This window comes from Mobula birostris, chromosome 1 (genome assembly GCF_030028105.1).
Source record: "Mobula birostris isolate sMobBir1 chromosome 1, sMobBir1.hap1, whole genome shotgun sequence".
NCBI classification, from domain to species: domain Eukaryota; kingdom Metazoa; phylum Chordata; class Chondrichthyes; order Myliobatiformes; family Myliobatidae; genus Mobula; species Mobula birostris.
This window is the reverse complement of record NC_092370.1, coordinates 202,279,539-202,304,483: the sequence shown is the minus strand read 5'-3', so window position 1 is coordinate 202,304,483 and position 24,945 is coordinate 202,279,539. Positions and strand designations below refer to the sequence as shown.

Below are 24,945 nucleotides of genomic sequence, written 5' to 3'. Positions count from 1 at the left end.
GACTCTCTTGGGATTCTCCTTCACCTTGTCTGCTATGGCAGCCTCATGCCATCTTTTAGCCCATTTCATCGACTTTACTCCTAACTTCCACCCAGCCCTCAAATTCGCTTGGACTATCTCGGACACTTCTCTCCCCTTTCTCGATCTCTCGGTCTCCATCTCTGGAGACAGACTGTCCACTGACATCTTCTACAAGCCCACTGACTCTCATAACTACCTCAACTATACCTCTTCCTACCCCGCCACATGCAAAAATGCCATTCCCTATTCCCAGTTCCTCCGTCTCCGTCGCATCTGCTCTGAGGATGAGGCTTTCCATTCCAGGACATCTCAAATGTCCTCTTTCTTTAAAGATCGTGGTTTCCCTTCTGCTGTCATCAATGATGCCCTCACCCACATCTCCTCCATTTCCCGCACTTCGGCTCTCGCCCCATCCTCCCGTCACCACAACAGCGACAGAGGTCCCCTTGTCCTCACCTACCACCCCACTAGCCTCCGGATCCAGCACATTATCCTCCGCAACTTCCGCCACCTTCAACAGGACCCCACCACTAAGCACATCTTTCCCTCTCCACCCCTCTCCGCTTTCCGCAGGGATCAGTCCCTCCGCAACTCCCTGGTCCACGCGTCCATCCCCACTGATCTCCCACCCGGTACTTATCCCTGTAAGCGTAAGTGCTACACCTGTCCCTACACCTCCTCTCTTGCCACCATTCAGGGCCCCAAACAGTCCTTCCAAGTGAGGCAACACTTCACTTGTGAGTCTGTTGGGGTCATCTATTGCATCCGGTGCTCCCAGTGCGGCCTCCTCTATATCGGTGAAACCCGACACAGATTGGGGGACCGCTTCGTCGAGCACCTCCGCTCCGTCCACCAAAACAGACAGGATCTCCCAGTAGCCACCCACTTCAACTCTGCTTCCCACTCCCATTCAGATATGTCCATACACAGCCTCCTCTACTGCCATGATGAGGCTAAACTCAGGTTGGAGGAGCAACACCTCATATACCGTCTAGGTAGTCTCCAGCCCCTTGATATGAACATAGAATTCTCCGACTTCCGGTAATTCCCTCCCCGTCTCTTCCCCTATCCCTATGTCACTCTGCCCCCTCCCCCGGCTGCCTACCACCTCCCTCTTGGTTCCGCCTCCTTCTACTACCCATTGTGTTTTACCGTATTCTTTCTTCACCTTTCCTGCCTATCACCTCCCTGCTTCCCCTCTCCCACCCCTTTATCTTTCTCCTTACTGGTTTTTCACCTGGAACTGACCAGCCTTCTCCTTCCCACCCTCCCCCCACCTCTTTATAGGGCCTCTGCCCCATCCCTCTACAGTCCTGACGAAGGGTTCCGGCCCGAAACGTCAACCGATCTTTTCCACGGATGCTGCCCGACCTGCTGAGTTCCTTCAGCGTGTTGTGAGTGTTGCTTTGACCCCAGCATCTGCAGATTATTTTGTGCTTACCTTTTAGCCCATCTGTTTTCCTTAAGTGTTCTCCTGCATTTCTTATACTTGATAAGTACCTCACTTTTTCCTACCTGCGTATACATACTAGGCACCTCTTTCTTTTTTCTTAACTAGGGCCTCAATATCTCCCTGAATCTGTTATCCTTGCCTCTTATTCATAGTCATAGTCATACCTTATTGATCCCGAGGGAAATTGGGTTTCGTTGCAGTTGCACCAACCAAGAATAGAGTATAAATATAGCTATATAAAATCATAAATTAATAATATGTAAATTATGCCAGATGGAAATAAGTCCAGGGCCAGCCTATTGGCTCAGGGTGTCTGACCCTCCAAGGGAGGAGTTGTAAAGTTTGATGGCCACAGGCAGGAATGACTTCCTATGACGCTCAGTGTTGCATCTCCGTGGAATGAGTCTCTGGCTGAATGTACTCCTGTGCCCAACCAGTACATTATGTAGTGGATGGGAGACATTGTCCCAGATGGCATGCAACTTGGACAGTATCCTCTTTTCAGACACCACCATCAGAGAGTCCAGTTCCATCCCCACAACATCACTGGCCTTACGAATGAGTTTGTTGATTGTGTTGTTGTCTGCTACCCTCAGCCTGCTGCCCCAGCACACAACAGCGAACATGATAGCACTGGCCACCACAGACTCGTAGAACATCCTCAGCATCGTCGGACAGATGTTAAAGGACCTCAGTCTCCTCAGGAAATAGAGACGGCTCTGGCATTCTATTCTGTATGTTCTGGCAGCAGCATGCAGAATCAGGTTTATTATCACCAGCTTGTGTCCTGAAATTTGTTTACTTAGCAGCAGCAGTTCAATGCAATGCATGATATAGAAGAAAAAAAATAATAGATCAATTACAGTATATGTATATTGGAGATTAAAATCGCACAAAAACAGAAATAATATATATTGGAAAAAAGTGAGGTAGTGTTCATAGGTTCAATGCCCATTTAGGAATCAGATGGCAGAGAGGAAGAAGCTGTTACTGAATCACTGTGTGTGTGCTTTCAGGCTTCTGTACCTGCTACCTGATGGTAACAATGAGAAAAAGGCATGCCCTGGGTGCTGGGTGCAGTTCCTGTACTCTCAAAATTTCACTTTTGGAACCTTCCCACTTACCAAGTATTACTTTACCTGAAAACAACCTGTCCCAGTCCACACTTGCCAGATCCTATATGATACCATCTAAGTTGGCCTTTCCCAAATTTAGAATCTTATCCCGAGGTCCAGACCTCTCCTTTTCCATAAAATTACCTTGAAACTAATGGCATTGTGATCACTAGATGCATAGTGTTCCCCTGCACAAACTTCTCATCCGAGCCCTGTCTCATTCCCTATTAGGAGCTCTGGTATTACATTCTTTCTAGTTATGTACTAATAAAGGAAACTTCCCTAAACACATTTGACAAACTTTTCCATCCATTCCTCTTACAGTTTGGGAGTTCCAGGTGGTAATGTGGAAATTTATTACTACTATCACAACCTTGTACTACTTGCAGCAGTCTGCAGTCTCTACAAATTTGCTCCTCGAAATCCCACAGACTGTTCGGTGGCCTACACTATAATCCTATTAATGCAGTCATGCCTTTCTTATTCAACACACACAAAATGCTGGAGGAACTCAGCAGGCCAGGCAGCATCAAGGGAAAAGAGTACAGTCGACGCTTCAGACCAAGACCCTTCAGCTGAACTGGAGAAAATAAGATGAGGAGTAGAGTTAAAAGGGGAGGAAGAAACACAAGGTGATAGGTGAAACCAGGAGGGGGAGGGGTGAAGTAAAGAGCTGGGAAGTTGATTGGTGAAAGGGATACAGATCTGGAGAAGGGGGAGTCTAATAGGAGCGGACAGAAGCCCATTGAAGAAAGAAAGGGGAAGAGGAGCACCAGATGGAGGTGATGGGCAGGCAAGGAGATAAGATGAGGAAGGGAAAAGGAGGTGAGGAATGGTGAAGGAGAAGGGGGAGGGACATTATCAGAAGTTCAAGAAATCATCGTTCATACCAACAGGTTGGAAGCTACCCAAATCAGTGGGGAGGGACAAATGGACAAGGGAGCCACGTAGGGAGCAATCCCTATGGTAAGCAGAACGTTGGGGGTGGGGGGGTAAGATGTGTTGGGGATCCTGTTGGAGATGGCGGGAGTTACTGTGCTGGACGCAGAAGCTGGTGGGGTCGTAGGTGAGGATGAGAGGAATCCTATCCCTGATAGGGTGGCAGGAGGATGAGGTGAGAGCAGATGTGCGTGAAATGGAAGAGGTGCAGTTGAGAGTAGTGTTAATAGTGGAGGAAGGGAAGCCCCTCTCTTTGAAGAAGGAGGAAATCTCCCACTTTCTGCTTTCTGCAGAGATCGCTCCCTACATGACTCCCTTGTCCATTCATCCCACCCTACTGATCTCCCTCCTGGCATTTATCGTTGCAAGCGGAACAAATGCTACATTTGCCCCTACACCTCCTCCCTCGCTACCATTCAGGGCCGCAAACAGTCCTTCCAGGTGATGTGACACTTCACCTGTCAGCCTGCCGGGGTCATATACTGTACTGTTTCCAGTGCTCCCGGTGTGGCCTCCTGTACATCAGTGAGACCCGATGTGGATTGGGAGACAGCTTCACCGAGCAGCTACATTCCATTCACCAAAACAAGTGGAGATCTCCCAGTGACCATCCATTTTAATTTCACTTCCCATTCCCATTCCGATATGTCTATCCATGGCCTCCTCCACTGTCGTGATGAGGCCATGTTCAGGTTGGGGAAACAACACCTTGTATTCTGTCTGGATAGCCTCCAATCTGATGGCATGAACATCAATTTCTCGAACTTCTGGTAATGACACCCACCCTCTCCTTAACCATTTCCCATCCCCTTTTCCCTCTCTCACCTTATCTCCTTGTCCACCCATCACCTCCCTCTGGTGCTCCTCCCCACTTTCTTCCATGGCCTTCTGTGCTCTCCTATTAGATTCCCACTTCTCCAGCCCTGCATCTCTTTCAGCAATCAGCTTCCCAGCTCTTTACTTCACCCTCCCAGTTTGACCTACCACCTTGTGCTTCTCCCTCCCCTCCCCCCCCACACCTTTAAAATCTACTCATCTTTTTCTCTCCCGTCCTGCTGAAGGGTCTTGGTCCGAAACTTCGACTGTACTTTTTCTATAGATGCTGCCTGGCCTACTGAGTTCCTCCAGCATTTTGTGTGTGTTGCTTTGGATTTACAGCATCTGCAGATTTTGCTCGTTTTTGATTGGAATACCTTTCTTATTCCTCAGTTCTGCCCATAAACATTCACTAGATGAGTAATCTGTTATGTCCTGACTGAGCACTGACATGACATTTTCCCGGACTAGTAATGCCACCCCTTCCCTCTTTAATCCCTCCTGGAATCTTGTTCTTATCCACAAAACCTCCTTTCTGTTCCCCTGACCAATAAAGGCCCTATCATTACAAATTGCCTCCTCTTCCTCCTTCCCTTCTGAGCCACAGAACCAGACTCAATGCCAGAGACCTCTGCTAGGTCATCTCCCCCACGCAACATAATACAAAGTGTTGTTGAGGAGAATGGCTACAGGAGTACTCGGCACTGGCTGCCTATCCCCTTTTCCTCCTCTTGAAGGGTTACTCAGTTATCTGTGTTCTGCTCCCTGTATTTCTTGCATATAAACCCTTCAGCCTCCGGAATTATCTGGAGTTCATCCAGTTCTAGCTCCAACTCCTTAACTCAGTCTGTTAGAAGCTGCAGCTGGATATAGTCATGAGGGACACTGGAGGTCTCCCTGCTTTCTTTGCCAAAGCCTAAACTTCCCACTCTAACACTGGCCCAATCCCACAATGGCCAGTCCACTTCATCCTAACTTCTTTTTATTGGCCTCTGCCAAGTACCTAATTATGCACAATCCAATATCTCCTTGGGAACTGTGGTGCACAAAATGTTCTGGCTACCCTTCACCTTTAAATTCCCTCTCCCTCTACTCCCAATGTTTCGGGAAATGTAGCATGCAGAATCTCTCAGACAGTTAAGGAAAGATACTTGGTGCATGTTAGGTATTGGAAATTGAACTGAAAGAGAGAGTGAACATATTTTAAAATTAATCTTAAAGAGATGGATCTTTTAAGATTCAGTTTGAAATATGTTCATGTTCTCTTTCAGACACTAATCTTATTGAGTCATTTTATATTTTCCTATTTAGACCAGAACAAAATTCACCACCATATTTGGAGAGGGTGGTATCTGTAATGTGAGACTCTAATCACTTAATGTTGGCCATGAAGCAAAATTCAGCAATGGATGAAGCACTGTGTTTAAAACCTGTAATTCATCTCAGATTCAGTCGTGTTTTTCAGATCTGCATTATAAATTTGCATTTGATCAACTGATTTTATTTAAAATGTATCTAACTGTGCTTTCCCCCGTTGCACTTCAAGTTCATCTGTATATAATCTGAAGTGCATTTGTCATTAATTGCTGAAAATATTGGATTTAACAACAATATTTCACTTTATAAAATCATTGCTTGGCAATTATTCATCTGCAAGTCAACTCGGATCATAAAAGAATTTTGACAGGGTTGCAGATTGAGTACAAAACAAGCAGAACAGTGCTAGAAAGGAGCCTGACATGAAGCTTTCAATATTACACAAGTCAGCAGGAAATCCTTTTGCTTTGCACTTTAGAAGATTATGCAGAAGACTTAAAAAAAAAATGTCAGAGGCAAAGCCAAAGCTAATTATATTCCATTTAGCCACCATGTACTATCATAGATAATTGCCAGCAACAACTAATACAGCTGGAAACTTTGTCACTTGCAGCTTGAAAAAACTTGCTTCTAGAGAGAGTGCTGGAGTTAATGAACTGTTTTGCTGCTGACTCAGCTGCAATTGGCATTGATGGACCAAGAAGCTCTGGAACACGATCTCATATACGTGGAAGAATAGAAAATGCTATGCCAGTAATTTTCTTACATTGTCTATTATGTTGATTTAGAACACAGCAGCATGCGGCTAATTTCAGATGACAAGCTAAGATAGTAAGGCCATTTGGCCCATCAAGTGTGTGCTAGCTCCCAGATTCCCATCAGTCCCATCCCCTTTCATTCCTATCTGATTCACTCTCATCAATCCCCAGATCCTTTTCTCACCAGCCTACACATGGGGCAATTTACAATGGCTAATTAACCTGTCAACAAGCACACGTTTGGAAACTGGAGACCCTGAAGAAGCCCAGGTGGTCACAGGGAGGCGTGCAAACCCCTCACAGACAGCGTGGGGGTCAAAATTGATTCCAAGTCAACTGAGCTCTGCACTGGTAACATAACTACTGTGCTGTTCTATCAACCAGCACGCCATTGGAGGTGGGCTTTCTGAGGACCTTCTCCAGCACTCTGCATTTTGCTACTTGGTCTTTACCTCTTCATGCTTTCCATGTCTACTTTTTCCATTACTCTCAATGTCAGCCTTTCTCCTCCCCACCTCAGCTCTCACTCTTCTGCCTCTCGACGCCTGTGTCCCACTCCCTTGCTTCTCAACATCTGTCTCTCTCCTCCCTGCCTCTCATTGCCTTCCAGGTCCTTTTCCTTGCCTCTCAATGCTCCCTTGTCTCCCTCCTCCTGCCTCTCTCTCTCTCTGGCTAATATGTCCCATTTGTCATTGTTTTTCTTCCTTACGACATAGGTTATTCATCGAAGTGTGTCTGAGCCAGCTCTCAGAGTAATCCCATCTATTTCATGCAACTCTCACAAAATACTGGAGGAACGCAGCAGGCCAAGCAGCATCCGTGGAAAAGAGTAAACAGTCGACTTTTCGGGCCGAGACCCTTCATTAGAACTGGGGAAAAATAGATGAGTCAGAGCTAGAAGTTTGGGGGGAGAGGGGAGGGAGAAACACAATGTGATATGTGAAACTGGGAGGGGTGAATAAAGAGCTGGGAAGTTGATTGGTGAAAGAGATACAGGGCTGGAGAAGCGGGAATCTAATAAGGAGAGGACAGAAGGCCATGGAAGAAAGAAAAGAGGAAGGAGCACTGGAGGGAGGTGAGACGAGAGAGAGAGAGAAGGGAATGGGGAATGGTGAAAGGTGGGGGGGTGGGGGCGGGGGCATTACTGGAAGTTTGAGAAATTGATGTTCATGCTATTAGGTTGGTGTCTGCCCCACTTATTTCCATGTTACCTGTTCTCTGTCATAAGCACATCAGTTCTGTCCTGATTCCTCATCCCCAAGGAATATTTTACAGTAATCAATTAATCTACCAGCCTGCACAACTTTGGGATGTAGGAGGAAACCAGAACTCTTGGAAGAAATCCATTTGCTCACAGGGAAAGCTTGTTAGGCATGCAAACAGCAGGGTTATATGGCAGGCAGGGTTTAAGGGTCAGCACAACATTGTGGGCCGAAGGGCCTGTATTGTGCTGTACTATTCTATGTTCTAGAAGTCAGAAGTGAATCCACATCAGATCTGTGAAATACCTGCTAAACCAATTCCTCATCTCCTCCCTTGCCTGTCAAAGCCTTTTGTATCTCAATCCAAGCCAAAATATATAATTTTCACTTTGCCAAGATGTCCTGTGAACAAGGGTGTAATGTTGTTTTAATACTATTTAAAGCCGAATTTAAAACTATTTTAAATTCCTGCAATCAGCAGGAATTTGTGGGTCTATGCAATATACCTAATGTTCCTACAACGCTGTTCCCATCCTTAATGGAGAGGAAGGAGAACAGAGAAACGTTCATGAAAACTTGGTGGCTATTCCAAACATTGAAGGTTACGTATACAGAAAAAGGCTCCCTGAGCAGGGAGATTGTAACCAATATTTTTATGTAATATAATCACTACAAGAAGGGGATTTGAGGGTTTTTTTCAGTATTTTAGAGTATTTTGGGGGTTTTGAGTATTCTGTGGTGATGGAAAACAGAATTCATCATAACTTTGCAAATTGAAGAATATTGCTAAGATTTTTTTAGTATACAAGTAGGGAGTGAATGATGTAAGTAAAGACTGAGAGAGAAGCTAAGATTGTATTTTAAATTGCTTGCTAAAAGACACGTTATTTCACCAAGAAACTATTGGACATTCTTCAGCACCTGTAAGATAAACAGGAAAACCTCAGTATCCTGTTCTGTGAAAATGTGTACACGATTTTAACAGTATGGCAGTTTCTCAGCGATGGTTGTAGATTTACACATAGGCTGTTCTTGCTGTGTTTAATCTGCACATAAAGAAATAAAATTCAAAGCAATTGACTCACCAGTTGTTTTACTTGGCCCCTAGTAGAATAACTGACCTGTTGAATAAATTACCTAGGTTCATCCTACACTAGTGCTGTAGAATATAGGGTAACATAACCGGTTTTTTCAAGATATTTGGAGGAACCAATAGGTTAGATAAAGAGGAACATTTTCTGCTGGTTGGTGGTAAGACCAAGTCAGGATATTTCATTAAAAAAAAATCAGGGCTTCCAGTACTGTCGTCAGGAAATGCTGCTGCAAGAAAAGGATGCTAGGAGTTCAAAATGCCTCTTTGCAGAAGTTAATTTGGATCAAGTGCATAGTTGAGTCCTGAAGCAGAGTTTTGACCCAAAAAATATTTACAGTTCCTTCCCTTCCCTTCACAGGTGCTGCTTGAAGCACTGAGTTCCTCCAGCAGAATGCTGGTTGCTCCTAGGTTCCAGTTATCTGCGCTCCCTTGTGTTTCAAATTTTAAATCAGAGCTTGAAAAATCCCTTTTCACTAAAGTTTGGGAAATTGTAGGGTCAGGTGGATTATAACCAGAATCTTACAGAATGACAGGAAGACACAAGGAACTAAAATCACCTATTCCTGTTCCTGTTTTCTGTAGAATTTGAATTGATAGGTGGCCTTGACCAAAGCTGTTGATGTAACTATTCTAGGCATTCCTCTGTATTTCTAAATAACAATGTATGCAATTTACTTTTGGTTCCTTTATTGTCCAGGGTATGGGGCACAGTTTTCTTTAAATTCCTCAAACCTTTCGTAGTGTTTTAAATCATGGGTAACCTCTTTCCTTATTCTTCCTGTGATGTAAGACATTCCTTGACTTATCAATGTTCTTTGTTTTATTTTATCAATCTTTGTCATAATGGCAGTGGCTGTGAGAGGATTGGAAATTACATTTCGAAATGAGCACAAATTAACTTGCATACATTTCCGACAAAGGCTAGTGTTTCACCAGAGTGTAAGGGAGGAAACAGCTGTGCGTGGTGCAATGCAAACAATAGGGCAATTGTCCATTGGTGTTAGAGGAGTTAAAAGAACGAAAAACAATGTAGGACTAAATCTTGAGAAAAGTATATTTTGTGCATCTATATGCCCAAATAAAGCTATTTCCTCAGCCATATGTTCCTTTGACGTCCCTGTCAATGTGCAGGAAAAAGCCCAAACCCCAGCTAAAGCAAAGGGAACTTGTTTATTGAATGTTTTTCCTGATTTTTGCCGGTGGCACTGATGAGAACCTAAAAAAAGCAAGCATATTGTTTTTTTTAACATGGTGCAGAAACTAAAGGCCAATGTTTTATAGATCAGTATAGGATAAATTTTTTTAAAATCTCATATCAAGTTACCAGCCATTCATTAAAATCACAGAATATGAATTGATTGCAAAGAGCTTAAACATCTGCTGATAGTTTCCTGAACTGTGGGAAAGCTTACAGCCACAAAGCTCTGGCTGTTGGGGCGTACTTTTTTTTATCCAACCCCAGGTGTTTCTGTGGCCTCAAAGAGAATTGTCAATTCAGGATCAATAATATCAAAATATCAACTGTATCCCACCATCTGGGCTGTATCCCATCGATCCACTGTTACACTGTAAGACTATCAAAGTCTCTCAGTTCCACATTGAGTTATTTAATCGTGCACATTATGGAAAGTAACAGTTGTTTATAGGGTCACTAAAGGGTTCTGGAGTCTTGGTAAATAACAGATGCAACAACCTGTTTCGGTATCTCTCTCATTTTTGTTTCTAAGATGCAAAAATGAGTCACTAATTCACAATAATAATGCAGATAGTTCAGTTCTGAATGAGCTCACAAGCACAATTGTGGATGTGACTTTCTTCAAACAGGCTGCATCTTGAGCTTTCCACACCAGAATACTGCTGCAAAACAGAGAGTAGATTGCCGTATTCTATATTAATTAAAAGATTAACAGCCTGAAATAGCCATTGTTCACAATCAATATAGTATATTCCATTGTATTGCACAATCCCCTCAATCAATGAGGCTTAGGAAGTGAGAAGTCATAGAACAAAGACTGAGAGAGTTAGGTTGTGAATCAGATCATGTTCAACAAGAGAGTAAAAGAACTGGACTAAAAAGAAATGGTAAGAAATAAAATCTAAGACTTGAATTTGTCATTACTAACATTTCAAACAATTTCCAAACATACAGAAACAAGATTTGCACCTTTGAACGCTCACTCCCTGGGCCAGTGAGATTGATTAAAAGGGAAAGTAAACCAGCCGTGATCAAATGGTGGAGCAGACTTGAAGGGCCAATTGGCCTAATTCTGCTCCTATGCCTCGTCTTGCGGTTTTGTTTGCCAGTCATTGACTGTATTCGACTGGGCTGTATTCAGACAGCTGATTTACCCGCGTGGGTCAGCTGTGGGAGAAGCAAGCAATCTGATTCTCCAACCAAGGTGTGGTGAGGATGTCAGCTGCAACATAACATGCCAGGATACGCCTTGCTTTCTGTCAAAAGTAGGATGCATTTTTAAAATTGTTATCTTGTCCTGTTTCAGATATGTATCCAAATTTCCAATAAGCAATAAAGAACAGATTAAAATTTTCAAAAATAAAAATTAATGCATTGAAACACCAATATAAAAATTAAAAAGCATTAGCTGATTAATAAAATAATTTCTCTTTTGTCTCAAGTTTCAAGCTCAGGAATCTGTATTCATATAAAAGGCAAAGGATAGGGCAGTACCATAGTGTATGGTTAGCACATTGCTTTACAGCACCAGCGATCACCAACGTCGTTTAGTCCACCACTGCCTGCAAGGAGTTTGTGCATTCTGTCTGTGTCCTTTTTCTTCCATTTCAAACATGTACAGTTAGGGTCCGTGAGTTATGCAGATGCTATGTTGGCATGGAGCTTGGTGACACTTGCCTATCACAACTTGTTTTGTTGCAAACAATGCATTTCACTGTTTGTGTTTCAATGTACATGTGATAAGTAAAGCTGAGCTTATGGATAATAGAAATAGATTCCACTGTGTAATCCTGGGAAATTCAGGCAGATCCAGTCTCTGCCCTTATTCTCCACATGGAGTCTGATGCAGAGCCGGGTGACAAGATGGGTGTATCTAGAATGGTGGAAGTTTGGCATTAGCTGGGAAAGAACTTGCCTGGGAGCAGCTCAATTTCGTTGATTTCCTTCTGAATCACCTGACAAAGACAGTATACTTTGTTCAACATTAATAGGGATGCCTTCTCTGATGGCTACCTTTTAACTGATGAGCAAATGCAGCAACAACATAGCACATTTTGGGGGCTAGATGCAGAGTGGTTCAATTCATCCAGTGATTCACACCAATTTATAATTCACAGTGTATCCTTCCTCTCTCCCATTTGCTAACTGGTTTGCAAATAATAACATTACAGGTGTTATTCATAGTCATAGTCATAGTCATACTTTATTAATCCCGGGGGAAATTGGTTTTCGTTACAGTTGCTCCATAAATAATAAATAGTAATAGAACCATAAATAGTTAAATAGTAACATGTAAATTATGCCAGTAAATTATGAAATAAGTCCAGGACCAGCCTATTGGCTCAGGGTGTCTGACCCTCCAAGGGAGGAGTTGTAAAGTTTGATGGCCACAGGCAGGAATGACTTCCTATGACGCTCAGTGCTGCATCTCAGACATCTTTTCTTGGTTTAAACGAGGAAGGTGCTGGAATGCCCAATAGGTCCCAGGGATTCTTCCAAATTTGTTAACACCGAACAGGACTTGCCACATTAAGTCAGCAATATAAATCAGCTTCATCAAGATTACCTTAAAATATAACAGATCAAAAGTTAGATCTAGTAGAAAGATCTGAGTTGCCTTGAAATAACCTGTCATATTACAGTATTGCAATTCAATTGTAACAGTTTAACCACAGCCTTTCAATAAAAACAAATATTGTTAGAACAACACAGCGGGTTAGGCAGCATCTGTGGAAAGAAACAATTAATATTTCAGGTAGGAAACCATTGTCAGAAATTACTCGTAATATCAATGGCTCTGTTAATTCAAAAAAAAGGTAGAGCAGTGTACCTCTGTCTCTTATCTGTCATTGGGATTGAGTTCAATTTCTTAATCCTTATCATAGCAATTCCTTCATGTTTCTTTATATTGTGATATTCTGCTTTCAAGATGCAAAAACATACTTTCCTCTATGGCAAATGGTATTGCAGTGTGATACCTGTAGGGTTTATAGCATTTTTTACTGTTACTATCACTGTTGGTATTATTTCCAATAATTCCTTCTCTTGTCTACCAAAGTATATGCATGTGGTGAGCAGAGTTGCTCTATCACATGTGAAGCCATTTTGGTTGAGAAGCATCTTGTGCTTAAAGCTTCTCAGATAACATTGTAGTAGAAGTATATATATGTTGCTCAGGTGGGATGTCAAAGTCAGCAAAGTTTGATTCATCGGTGTTCGCTGACGAAAATTACATTATGCCATACTTGTATATTTCATTTAAGATTACTTTCTACATGTTTTGTGTTTCATTTGCCAGAGATCAAATGGCCAGCAACAACACAGCAAGCATAGCACAAGCCAGGAAGATGGTGGAACAACTGAAAATGGAAGCCAACATTGACAGAATAAAGGTGAGAACGTCAGAATCCCCACTTACCAAACATTGGATAATAACACCAGGTTTAATTTGGAAAAAGGAATTTCCAAGATCGAATTTGACTACATTAGAAGAATGACTTGCAATGTAGTTAATGTATTAGTCAGTCCATTTGTGGTGAGATTTGTAGTCTGCTTGGCACTAAGGTGAGGATATTTTATGGAAAATCAGAAATCATTGGAGACAGTGATTGGTTTACATATTGTTTCCTCAGCGATCTACTGTAAAATGACACCTTCATGTTTTTCTATCAGGTTAGCTGGATAACTGGCAATTAACCTTACTGAAAGACATGAAGATATCATTTTGCGTACTTTTGTGGCAGACATTTGATATGTAACATTAAAGTACTCCAGTGTGAAAATACAATATAAACACTTTTATTTGCAAGTTTATCTAAAAATGTGACTTTAAAGCTGCAAAATAATCAAATAAGTAAAAGATTGCTTAATAATTTAGTTGTATATTGAAGCAGATTTTACAGTTCCCAGAAAAAAAGAATCTGTGAACTACTGGGATTACCAGAAATGGCACATCACATGACACAGTGTAACCACCAAAAAGGAGAAACTTGTTTACTTATAATGCTTTCAGTTTTTATTAATATTACAAAGAATAGTTTTGCTGGCTTCTCCTAATACCCAACTTTTAAAATTACATTTCACATTATCAGTGATAAAAAGGACTGACCAATTAATGCATAGGTGAAGTCTTCCCACTGATGGGAGCATATTCTGGAGGTAGGTAAGCAACCAAAGCCCGCAGCCCTACTTACTGGGTTAGCACACCCAATGATTTCAACTCCATTGTAATTGACATTCATTATAATACTCAAACTATGTCAATTGAAAGCAGAGAGAAGATTGATTATAAAACATAGACTTGACACTTTACTAAACATGTACAGGCTTAATCACAAAGGATAAAATGAATGCCAGTAGCTGCCAAGTAAAACCTGACTATAGTGATATTTGATTAATCACAAGTTTAGAATTTTAGGGAAATTGCTTTGTTAAATTGGGATAAAGTTATAAGGTTTGTCCAGTTAGAAAATAAGTAGAATTATGAAGCCAGTTTGACTTAAATACAATGAATCACAATTCAATTTTAAAATTACAGTTAAGAAGGAAACCAACAGAAGAGGAAGTTCAGCACCTTTGCACGTCATTGTTGACCATGAATATGTAAAAATAATTCTTTGCACAATAGCATGTATAATGGCATATGATATGTAGCACAAAACTACTTTCCAAACTGTATTTTATATAAATTAATTTAACACAGATATCTGAAGTTGCTTGTTTGCCGTAACGTCATGAGATGTACAAAGCAGCATGTCCAATAGGAGGAGGACGAACATGACCCAGCCTTCGAGCTGTGCAATCACATTGGAGAGAGGACACGTGGATAGCTTGTATCCATGCGTTTATGAGGAAGTGGTTTGATTTTACATTCCTACTTCCTCAATTACATATCAATCCCAGCTACTGTTGGTGTAAACATCTACCCTAAAAGTTTAGAGCACATCTCTAAACCTGTTGACCAAATCCTTTCTTGGAACATCCTCAGTAAATGTGGTTTGGAGTCAAAGTCATGTGGATAGAATAGGATAGATTCTAGGATCAATGCTGAATAAAGCTGAAGATCGTAGCTCTGTTCAGAATGAAACACAGAGGAAGAAAATGAGCTAAAATATTCTGGATCTTTGGCCTGACCAGCATCTCCTTCAAGTTCTGCTTCCTAATTAGCAAAGTTAAGTCATGCAATTACACTTATATTTTTGAATACATTACAGAATCCTGTAATATGGCTCAACTAGATTACAGTTTACATTTCAGTGGCTTTTTGCATGTTCTGTTTGTTCCCTTTTCAGGATCTGCATATTGCTGGTGGTGCCAGCATTTATTGTTGGCCCCTAATGGCCTTTGACAGGGTGATAATGACCTTTCACTTTAAGCCACTGCAGCCGTAGTAACGGTACTCTCATATTGCTGTTAGTTAGGGGTTCCTGAATTTACACCTAATGACAATTTCAGTTGGTGATCTGCCTCTAAAGCCTGATTTATACTTCTGCGTCAAATGTACGCCGTACCCTACACCATAGGGTGATGTGCACCTCCCCAAAAAAGTAACTCACACGTCGCGGCAACGCAGACTGCAACAACTGTGATTGGTCCGCTTGGTAGCATTGCATTTCCTCCTACGCATTTCCGGTTGCTTTTCTCCGCCTTGTCTGTACACTGATGCGAAATAAATGGTTGGAGACGATGAACCAAATCAGCCAACATCCTAAGATATTTGAAATACATTTCCTCATCCATGTCTCTCACGAAGAAACTCAACACGGTGGCATAGAAACACCACCGCCAACTAGCGTTTTGGCAGAGAATTGCAGAGCGACGCAGACACAACAACTCATGCTCACTACAGCTTGGGGCAACACAGAAATATAAATCAGGCCTACAGCATAGCCCATACGCACAAGTATAAATCAGGCTTTAAGGGAGGATTTGGTAATGTTCCAATGCATCTGTTAACCCTTGTCTCCCTTAGTTATAAAGTTTGAAGTTTGGGAGATGCTATTTGAATAGCATTGGTGAGTAACTGCAATAAATTTTCAAGTTGGCTCATACTGCAGCCATGATGCATTTATAGTGACTTACTATATACGCACGATCTTATAATGCATGTTGGCACCTTAGAATCCATGAAGCTACTTCCTTTCTCCAGCCCTTAATGAAGCAGTGTTCTTCTCCTGTTTTGCTGTACTAGAGAAGTAGGAGATGTATTGGACCATTAAGGTTATAAGATGTAGTGGTATACACTCTGCTGCTTATCCTTCATGCTACCTCATGCATCCCTATTGGGGGTATTCTATAGGCCCCCTGGTAGCTGCAGAGATACAGAGGAGCAAATTGGGAGCCAGATTTTGGAAAGGTGCAAAAATAACAGGGTTGTTATCATGGGTGACTTTAACTTCCCTAATATTGATTGGCACTTGATTAGTTCCAAGGGTTTAGATGGGGCAGAGTTTGTTAAGTGTGTCCAGGACGGATTCCTGTCACAGTATATGGACAGGCCAACTAGGGGGAATGCCATTCTAGATCTAGTACTAGGTAATGAAGTGGGTCAGGTCACAGATCTCTCAGTGGGTGAGCATCTGGGGGACAGTGACCACCGCTCCCTGACCTTCAGCATTATCATGAAAAAGGATAGAATCAGAGAGGACAGGAAAATTTTTAATTGGGAAAGGGCAAATTATGAGGCTATAAGGCTAGAACTTGCAGGTGTGAATTGGGATGATGTTTTTGCAGGGAAATGTACTATGGACATGTGGTCGATGTTTAGAGATCTCTTGCAGGATGTTGGGGATAAATTTGTCCTGGTGAGGAAGATAAAAAATGGTAGAGTGAAGGAACCATGGGTGACAAGTGAGGTGGAAAATCTAGTCAGGTGGAAGAAGGCAGCATACATGAGGTTTAGGAAGCAGGGATCAGATGGGTCTACTGAGGAATATAGGGAAGCAAGAAAGGAGCTTAAGAAGGGGCTGAGAAGAGCAAGAAGGGGGCATGGCGAGTAGGGTAAAGGAAAACCCCAAGGCATTCTTCAATTATGTGAAGAAAAAAAGGATGACAGGAGTGAAGGTAGAACCGATTAAAGATAAAGGTGGGAAGATGTGCCTGGAGGCTGTGGAAGTGAGCGAGGTCCTCATTGCAACACACATAAAAGTTGCTGGTGAACGCAGCAGGCCAGGCAGCATCTCTAGGAAGAGGTGCAGTCGAGGTTTCAGGCCGAGACACTTTGTCAGGACTAACTGAAGGAAGAGTGTGTAAGGGATTTGAAAGTTGGAGGGGGAGATCCAAAATGATAGGAGAAGACAGGAGGGGGAGGGATGGAGCCAAGAGCTGGACAGGTGATAGGCAAAAGGGATACAAGAGGATCATGGGACAGGAGGTCTGGGAAGAAAGACAAGGGGGGGGGACCCAGAGGATGGGCAAGGGGTATATTCAGAGGGACAGAGGGAGAAAAAGGAGAGTGAGAGAAAGAATGTGTGTATAAAAATAAGTAACAGATGGGGTACGAGGGGGAGGTTGGGCATTAGTGGAAGTTAGAGAAGTCGATGTTCATGCCATCAGGTTGGAGGCTACCCAGACGGAATATAAGGTGTTGTTCCTCCAACCTGAGTGTGGCTTCATCTTTACAGTAGAGGAGGCTGTGGATAGACATGTCAGAATGGGAATGGGATGTGGAATTAAAATGTGTGGCCACTGGGAGATCCTGCTTTCTCTGGCGGACAGAGCGTAGGTGTTCAGCAAAGTGGTCTCCCAGTCTGCGTCGGGTCTCGCCAATATATAAAAGGCCACATCAGGAGCACCGGACGCAGTATATCATCCCAGCCGACTCACAGGTGAAGTGTTGCCTCACCTGGAAGGACTGTTTGGGGCCCTGAATGGTGGTAAGGGAGGAAGTGTAAGGGCATGTGTAGCACTTGTTCCACTTACACGGATAAGTGCCAGGAGGGAGATCAGTGGGGAGGGATGGGGGGGACAAATGGACAAGGGAGTCACGTAGGGAGCGATCCCTGCGGAATGCAGAGAGAGGGGGGGAGGGAAAGATGTGCTTAGTGGTGGGATTCGTTCACCAGCAACTTTGTGTTGCTTGAATTTCCAGCATCAGCAGAATTCCTGTTGTTTGAGGTCCTCATTGAATACTTCTTCGGTATTCACCAATGAGAGGGAACTTGATGGTGAGGACAATATGAGTGAGGTTGATGATCTGGAGCTTGTTCATACTAAGGGACTGGGAGGTGTTGGAGTTGTTGAAATACATTAGGACAGATAAGTCCCCGGGGCCTGACGGAATATTCCCCAGGCTGCTCCACGAGGCGAGGGAAGAGATTGCTGAGCCTCTGGCTAGGATCTTTATGTCCTCGTTGTCCACATGAATGGTACCGGAGGATTGGAGGGAGGCGAATGTTGTCCCCTTATTCAAAAAAGATAGTAGGGATAGTCCGGGTAATTATAGACCGGTGAGCCTTACGTCTGTGGTGGGAAAGCTGTTGGAAAAGATTCTTAGAGATAGGATCTATGAGCATTTAGAGAATTATGGTCTGATCAGGGACAGTCAGCATGGCTTTGTGAAGGGCAGATCGTGTCTAACAAGCCTGATAGAGTTCTTTGAGGAGGTGACCAGGCATATAGATGAGGGTAGTGCAGTGGATGTGATCTATATGGATTTTAGTAAGGCATTTGACAAGGTTCCATATGGTAGGCTTATTCAGAAAGTCAGAAGGCATGGGATCCAGGGAAGTTTGGCCAGGTGGATTCAGAATTGGCTTGCCTGCAGAAGGCAGAGGGTCATGGTGGAGGGAGTAATATTCAGATTGGAGGATTGTGACTAGTGGTGTCCCACAAGGATCTGTTCTGGGACCTCTACTTTTCGTGATTTTTATTAACGACCTGGATGTGGGGTAGAAGGGTGGGTTGGCAAGTTTGCCGATGACACAAAGGTTGGTGGTATTGTAGATAGTGTAGAGGATTGTCAAAGATTGCAGAGAGACATTGATAGGATGCAGAAGTGGGCTGAGAAGTGGCAGATGGAGTTCAACTCGGAGAAGTGTGAGGTGGTACACTTTGGAAGGACAAACTCCAAGGCAGAGTACAAAGTAAATGGCAGGATACTTGGTAGTGTGAAGGAGCAGAGGGATCTGGGGGTACATGTCCACGGATCCCTGAAAGTTGCCTCACAGGTGGATAGGGTAGTTAAGAAAGCTTATGGAGTGTTAGCTTTTATAGGTCAAGGGATAGAGCTTAAGAGTCGTGATGTAATGATGCAGCTCTATAAAACTCTGGTTAGGCCACACTTGGAGTACTGTGTCCAGTTCTGGTTGTCTCACTATAGGAAGGATGTGGAAGCATTGGAAAGGGTACAGAGGAGATTTACCAGGATGCTGCCTGGTTTGGAGAGTATGCACTATGATCAGAGATTAAGGGGGCTAGGGCTTTATCCTTTATAGAGAATTCTTTATATTCTTTATTCTTTATTCTGATAGAGGTGTACAAGATATTAAGAGGAATAGATAGAGTGGATAGCCAGTGCCTCTTCCCCAGGGCACCACTGCTCAATACAAGAGGACATGGCTTTAAAGTAAGGGGTGGGAAGTCCAAGGGTGATATTAGAGGAAGGTTTTTTGCTCAGAGAGTGGTTGGTGCGTGGAATGCACTGCCTGAGTCAGTGGTGGAGGCAGATACACTACTGAAGTTTAAGAGACTACTAGACAGGTATATGGAGGAATTTAAGGTGGGGGGGTTATATGGGAGGCAGGGTTTGAGGGTCGGCACAACATTGTGGGCTGAAGGGCCTGTACTGTGCTGTACTTTTCTATGTTCTATCCCAGTGTTAAGTTGCCAGATGTATACACAAGTTTACTTTTTGCATAGTGGTAGTGCTACATAACATGATAAAAGTTATCTTTGGTGTGAAGACAAGACCTTATCAGCACAGGAAATTCTGTAGTAATAACATTGCCTGGACAAATAAATTTAGAAAGTTGGTTGCTGACTGGTATAAGGATTTTATTGAAGGAAAAACTAAAATTCTGCAGATGTGGAAAATTGGAAATAAAACATAAAATGCTGGAAATACTCAGCGAGTCAGGCAGTATTGATGGAGAGGGAAAACATCTGACTTGATATAATTTCATGGCAAAGCCATTACTTGTAGGCTAGATGATCAAACGATATCAAGAGCCCAAAACATCAGCCTTTCTGCTTCCTCAAATGCTGCTTGACACCAAATTCTTCTGGTGATAGTTTATTTGGTTCCTGATTCCAGCAATCTATCAATTGGCATTACCTGTAAGGAAAGAAAGAAGACAAAAGAACAGTAGAGATAAACTTGGAAACTACCTTTCTCTGCGACTTGGGCTGTTCTCTCAGTGCAGATCAGTAGGGTCAGCACTAAATTTATTTCAGGTTTCAGTATTCCGTCTAACTGACTAAAATATTCTTACTTCAGTACAAAATGCCTGGATAAAACTAAAGTAGCTTCTACTGATTTCAACCTAGAAGTATTTAATGAGATATTTTGGAACTGCACCTAAAAATGAGGTTTACTGATGAATAATCTATATTATGATGTAGGTTGATAGAACCACTTACTTGATCTTCTATAATAACAATGGAAAACGCTGGAAAGACGCAGCTGATCAGAATTGTGGAAAGAGAAACAGAGTTTAATATTTCAGCTCAAAGACCTTTCATCACCTAATAGTTTGACAACATTGACATATAAATGACAGAGTAAACAGAACTCAAGTTTAAATTCTATCTAAAAGTTGTCTTTTTGAGAGTGTAGCAACCTCAGGTCCATAGTAGCACTTGTGATGCTTGGGCATATGTTGTATTGAGAAAAGTTGTTTCATATGAATAATGCTGATTCACCATTTTATAAAGAGATAGCTTTGACAACCTCTAGTGGAAAATTGGTGATTGACTCTGGTCATTCATTGTTGTGAATAATTTATATCAAGTTAAACCCAGCCTAAAAGCGGAAGCACAATAGCCTAAATTTTAAGCACAGCTTCAGAATTCAAAGACATTCATTTATAGCAAAGAGAAGAAGCAATATCTTTAGCCATAGAGTGGTGAATCTGTGGAATTTATTACCACAGATACCTGTGGAGACCAAGTCACACTTAAAGCAAAGGTTGATAGGTTCTTGATTAGTATGGGTGTCAAAACACTGTGAGGAGAAGGCAAGAGAATAAGGTTGGTAGGGATAATAAATTTGCCATGATGTAATGGCTGAGCAGACTTGATGAGCTGAATGACCTGATTCTGCTCTTGTGTCTTATGATCTAAATTTACTCTTTTCAGGTGTCCAAAGCAGCAGCGGATTTAATGGCATACTGCGAAGCTCACGCTAAGGAAGACCCTCTACTGACACCAGTTCCTGCATCAGAAAACCCCTTCAGAGAGAAGAAGTTCTTTTGTGCCATTCTGTAATGACCTGCCCAGCCTGAAAATCAGGCCACTCTGAACAGTGATGTTGAGTTTTATCAATGTGGACGTATTATTGTCCACAGATTTTTTAACAAAAGTCTGGAAGCTACAGGGATGTGCATGTTTAAAGAATCTTGTCACCTTATTGGTAATGGAAGCAGAAGAACTATCTTGAGAAAATAGAGATTCTAAAACAGCTTAGAATGAAACAGTGTAGAGATGTCACATTTTTTTGCTCCTATGAAGATCGTAAATTATGATTCATAGTTTAATGTCTAAAGTATGACAGTTGTTCAAAGAAAGGTAAATACAAGAAAGATGTATAATTTTATTGGAATGCTAATTGTTCTTCAATATAATTTTTATTTAAGTTAAATGGACAAGTAAGCAAACAAACAAGATCTGTCATGTTGTACTTTAACATTTGGTTATGTGCTTTTTGCATTAGAGTAGCACCATAAAATGCTGGACTTTGCTTTGACAGCTGATTTTCAAGGAAGAGAAATATTACTAATAAGAATTTAGCAAATGGAATGTCATTTGCAAGACAAAAGCTGGCAGCTTTGCATTTTCTTAGACTCTTAGTGCTCCTCTAACATGTGTATAGTAGCTTAAAATTTCTGATAGTATCAGCAAATCATCTGCTTAGTGATTCTAATATTTGTGGTAGCAACAAAAGAACTGCATGAAAATATTTCAGCCTTTTGCCCTTTTAATTGAATTAGTTTAACTGAACTGGTGAAGTGATATCAATATACAAAAGATAAAACGTTAACATCAATCACTAACGAAGCACAGCCAATTTCTTGATGGCCCTATTTTCTCACTAATGCTTGTGAACACTATAAGAAATATTTGTCAGTGAATCATTTATAACGATTTATATCAACTTAACTATTGTAAAGTAGCAGGTAAAAATTGCATGCAAACAATAGTACATAGACATACATGCCAATGTTTGGAAAACAAGACCAATTGTCAAAAGTAGCTTTGTATACGATATACTGGAAATAAAAATATTGATAAAGTCTCTCAATTGATTGGTTGAACAAAATAATTTTAATAGCCAAATGATTCCATTCCTTCATGTGGTCTTTTGGTATATTCTTACCCAAATGAAACCACAGAAATGGTTTTTAAACAGTGTAATATGCAGATGAACAAAAGGATCTCAACTTTGTGAATGAGCAAATGATTTTACCTCAGACTATTACACCGCCTTTTAACAAATCTTCTTTGTATTTTCAGATATGTATTTTTACTCAATTGCTAATTTTCTTAGATCTGCATGTACTGACATCTGCCACTACACTGCTAAGCTAGCCCTCTGCTTCATTTCCAATTCAATACAAGGAGTGGTTTACCATAGTACTAGATGCACGTTAGTGGAGAAAAGTAGAGATCACCATAAAACAACAATACATTAACCAAGTCAATTGCATTGAAAACATTACAAAATAAGAAAGAATGACATGTATGACTATGGCTCATTGAGTCTAATTTTTCTGTAAATTTGTGTTCATGGCAGCAGTGAGTTTTATTGCCTGTATGGGACAACAGGAATGCTAAGTGTGACAGCAAGAAGAAAAGGGATGTGTGAATTCTCTTAATGAGTATAATGTAAAAATATGTATTGTATTTCTGGTTGTATACCTTTGTCAGCTTTGTATAAGAAAACCTGAACAAAGTATGATGTAGTGCACATTTTCATGACATGTGAACAATGTATCAGTTTTAAATAAAAACTTCAAAGCATTTCAGTTACATGGATTTTAAACAGCATAATATTACCCACTTAATAAATGTGATGAACCATTAATATTTGGATATCAAACAAGGTGTTATTCTTGCAAAATTGACTGCCCTGTGGTTCATGTATTCAGTACGTTTTTTTAACCTGGAGATTCACAGTGAAACAGGCTGTCCATGATGATCATGTGATGGAACTTGGCAACCAGTTTTGCTGTTACTTGGAGAAGAATCTCATAAAGATGACAATGACAGACTTTTCTTTGATGAAGACTGAGTAACGTACACTAAGTAAAAGGAGGAACAGTCAGTCTGTTCCAGACATGGCCAACATTGTCCAGATTTAGAGCAGTATGGGAACAAGAGGGGATCAGTTTTCCCGCTGCAGCCACAAAGATTCAAGCAAAATTCTATTTCTAGTTTCTTGAGCAACTTGTGCCAACCTTTTTGAGGACTCTGGGTTTGTCTGTTCAATGCTAGTTTGAGATCAGCTTGATTATCAAGTCGGTGGCACACAGAAAGTAATTGAGTGCAAATTTCCTACCACTGTATTCCATTTGCATTGAAAGGTAGTTTGTTAGGTTAGCAGAGAGAAGTCATTCAGCAGCAGCCAAAATCTCTTTACAAAAAAAGTATTCTGGATCAGATCTGACTGGCAAATGCTGGCAGTTCCACATTGAATCATCACCATTCAAAGACAGCAAGCCTACATTCCGCCTTACACCGTCTACACAGAATTTCTGGAGTGCAGAAAACCCACACCTAATGAACCCCAAGTGCTGCTCCCTCGGTTAATATGGTCAGTTACAGTACTTTACCTGGGACGTGGCTCTTGGAAATCCCAGTTTAAGCCTTGCACACTTTCAAAGTCAGATTGATTTCAATATGGAGAATAAGGTAAGTTTTTTTTTAAAATATAGCATTAAAGTAGTTTTAAATATCAGAGACATCTAAAAACAATTTAAAATCCCCCACAACTTTGAGAGCCAGGTTCGAGGTTTCTTCACGGTGCTACCAGAAGCACTTGCAGCACTCGGGCCATGTTGTCGAGGATGTTTCAAAGAACAAATTCAATCCACTTTATTTTCAATGAAGAACTTTGGGCAGTGGTAAGGGAAACATCACAGAACTTAAGATACAGAAAACTACATTACATATAGTTAAACACAACATAAAATACTCATAGATAATAAATACTAAAAATTAATGCATGTAATTTAAAATAAAATACACAATAAAACTGAGTGTTCTTTCTGTCAAATGTGCTATGCATACTATATACTGTATTAAAAAAATTGAGTGTTGAGGTGAATGGAGGAAGGCACAAAACTGGATAAAGCTCCTCTGGTGCTGATGGGCAAGGACCTGTAGCGGTGTCCAGATGGCATGAGAGTGTAATATGTGTGAAGTGTACGTGCAATGTCCTCTACTATTTGTTATGCCTGCTTTTTCATCTGTCGCTTCTGGATGCTGCCAAGTGATTCTTGTTCCTGGCCAATGATTTTGGCCTCCACATCTTATCCAGGCAAGTAAAGGTGTTGGGATATCATGGGTGTTGGCTGGATCCGTATTGGGAATGAGGTTTTGGCAAAATAGCGATAGAAGTTTTATTAAGTTATCTTCACAGTTTTTAAAAAAACATCAGGGTGCTTATTTTTGCAGAGAAAATACAGGAATACTGCAGCAACAGTATTAATAAAATATTAGAAATGGGAAGTCTTCTCAACTGAGGTAAATGAAACACTGGAATAATTTCCATAAGTGCTACATTCAGAATCAGCATCAAGTTTAAAATCACTGGCATTCAGTATATTGTGAAATGTATTGAGGCAGCAGTATGTTGCGATACATAATAAAAATTATAAA

The 24,945-nt window shown here is 41.4% G+C and overlaps 1 protein-coding gene across 1 annotated transcript in view; it reads left to right on the top strand.

The window, feature by feature from the left end:
* LOC140203184 (guanine nucleotide-binding protein G(I)/G(S)/G(O) subunit gamma-2) overlaps window positions 1–23,094 on the top strand; it is a 56,532-nt gene extending 33,438 nt beyond the window's left edge. Inside the window, exons 2-3 of the mRNA XM_072269105.1 lie at window positions 13,208–13,301; window positions 21,205–23,094. Of these exons, the coding sequence (XP_072125206.1) occupies window positions 13,215–13,301; window positions 21,205–21,333 (216 nt within the window). The 5' untranslated portion in view covers window positions 13,208–13,214 and the 3' untranslated portion in view covers window positions 21,334–23,094. The remainder of the gene's footprint in view (window positions 1–13,207; window positions 13,302–21,204) is intronic.
* The last annotated feature ends 1,851 nt before the right edge of the window (window positions 23,095–24,945 follow it).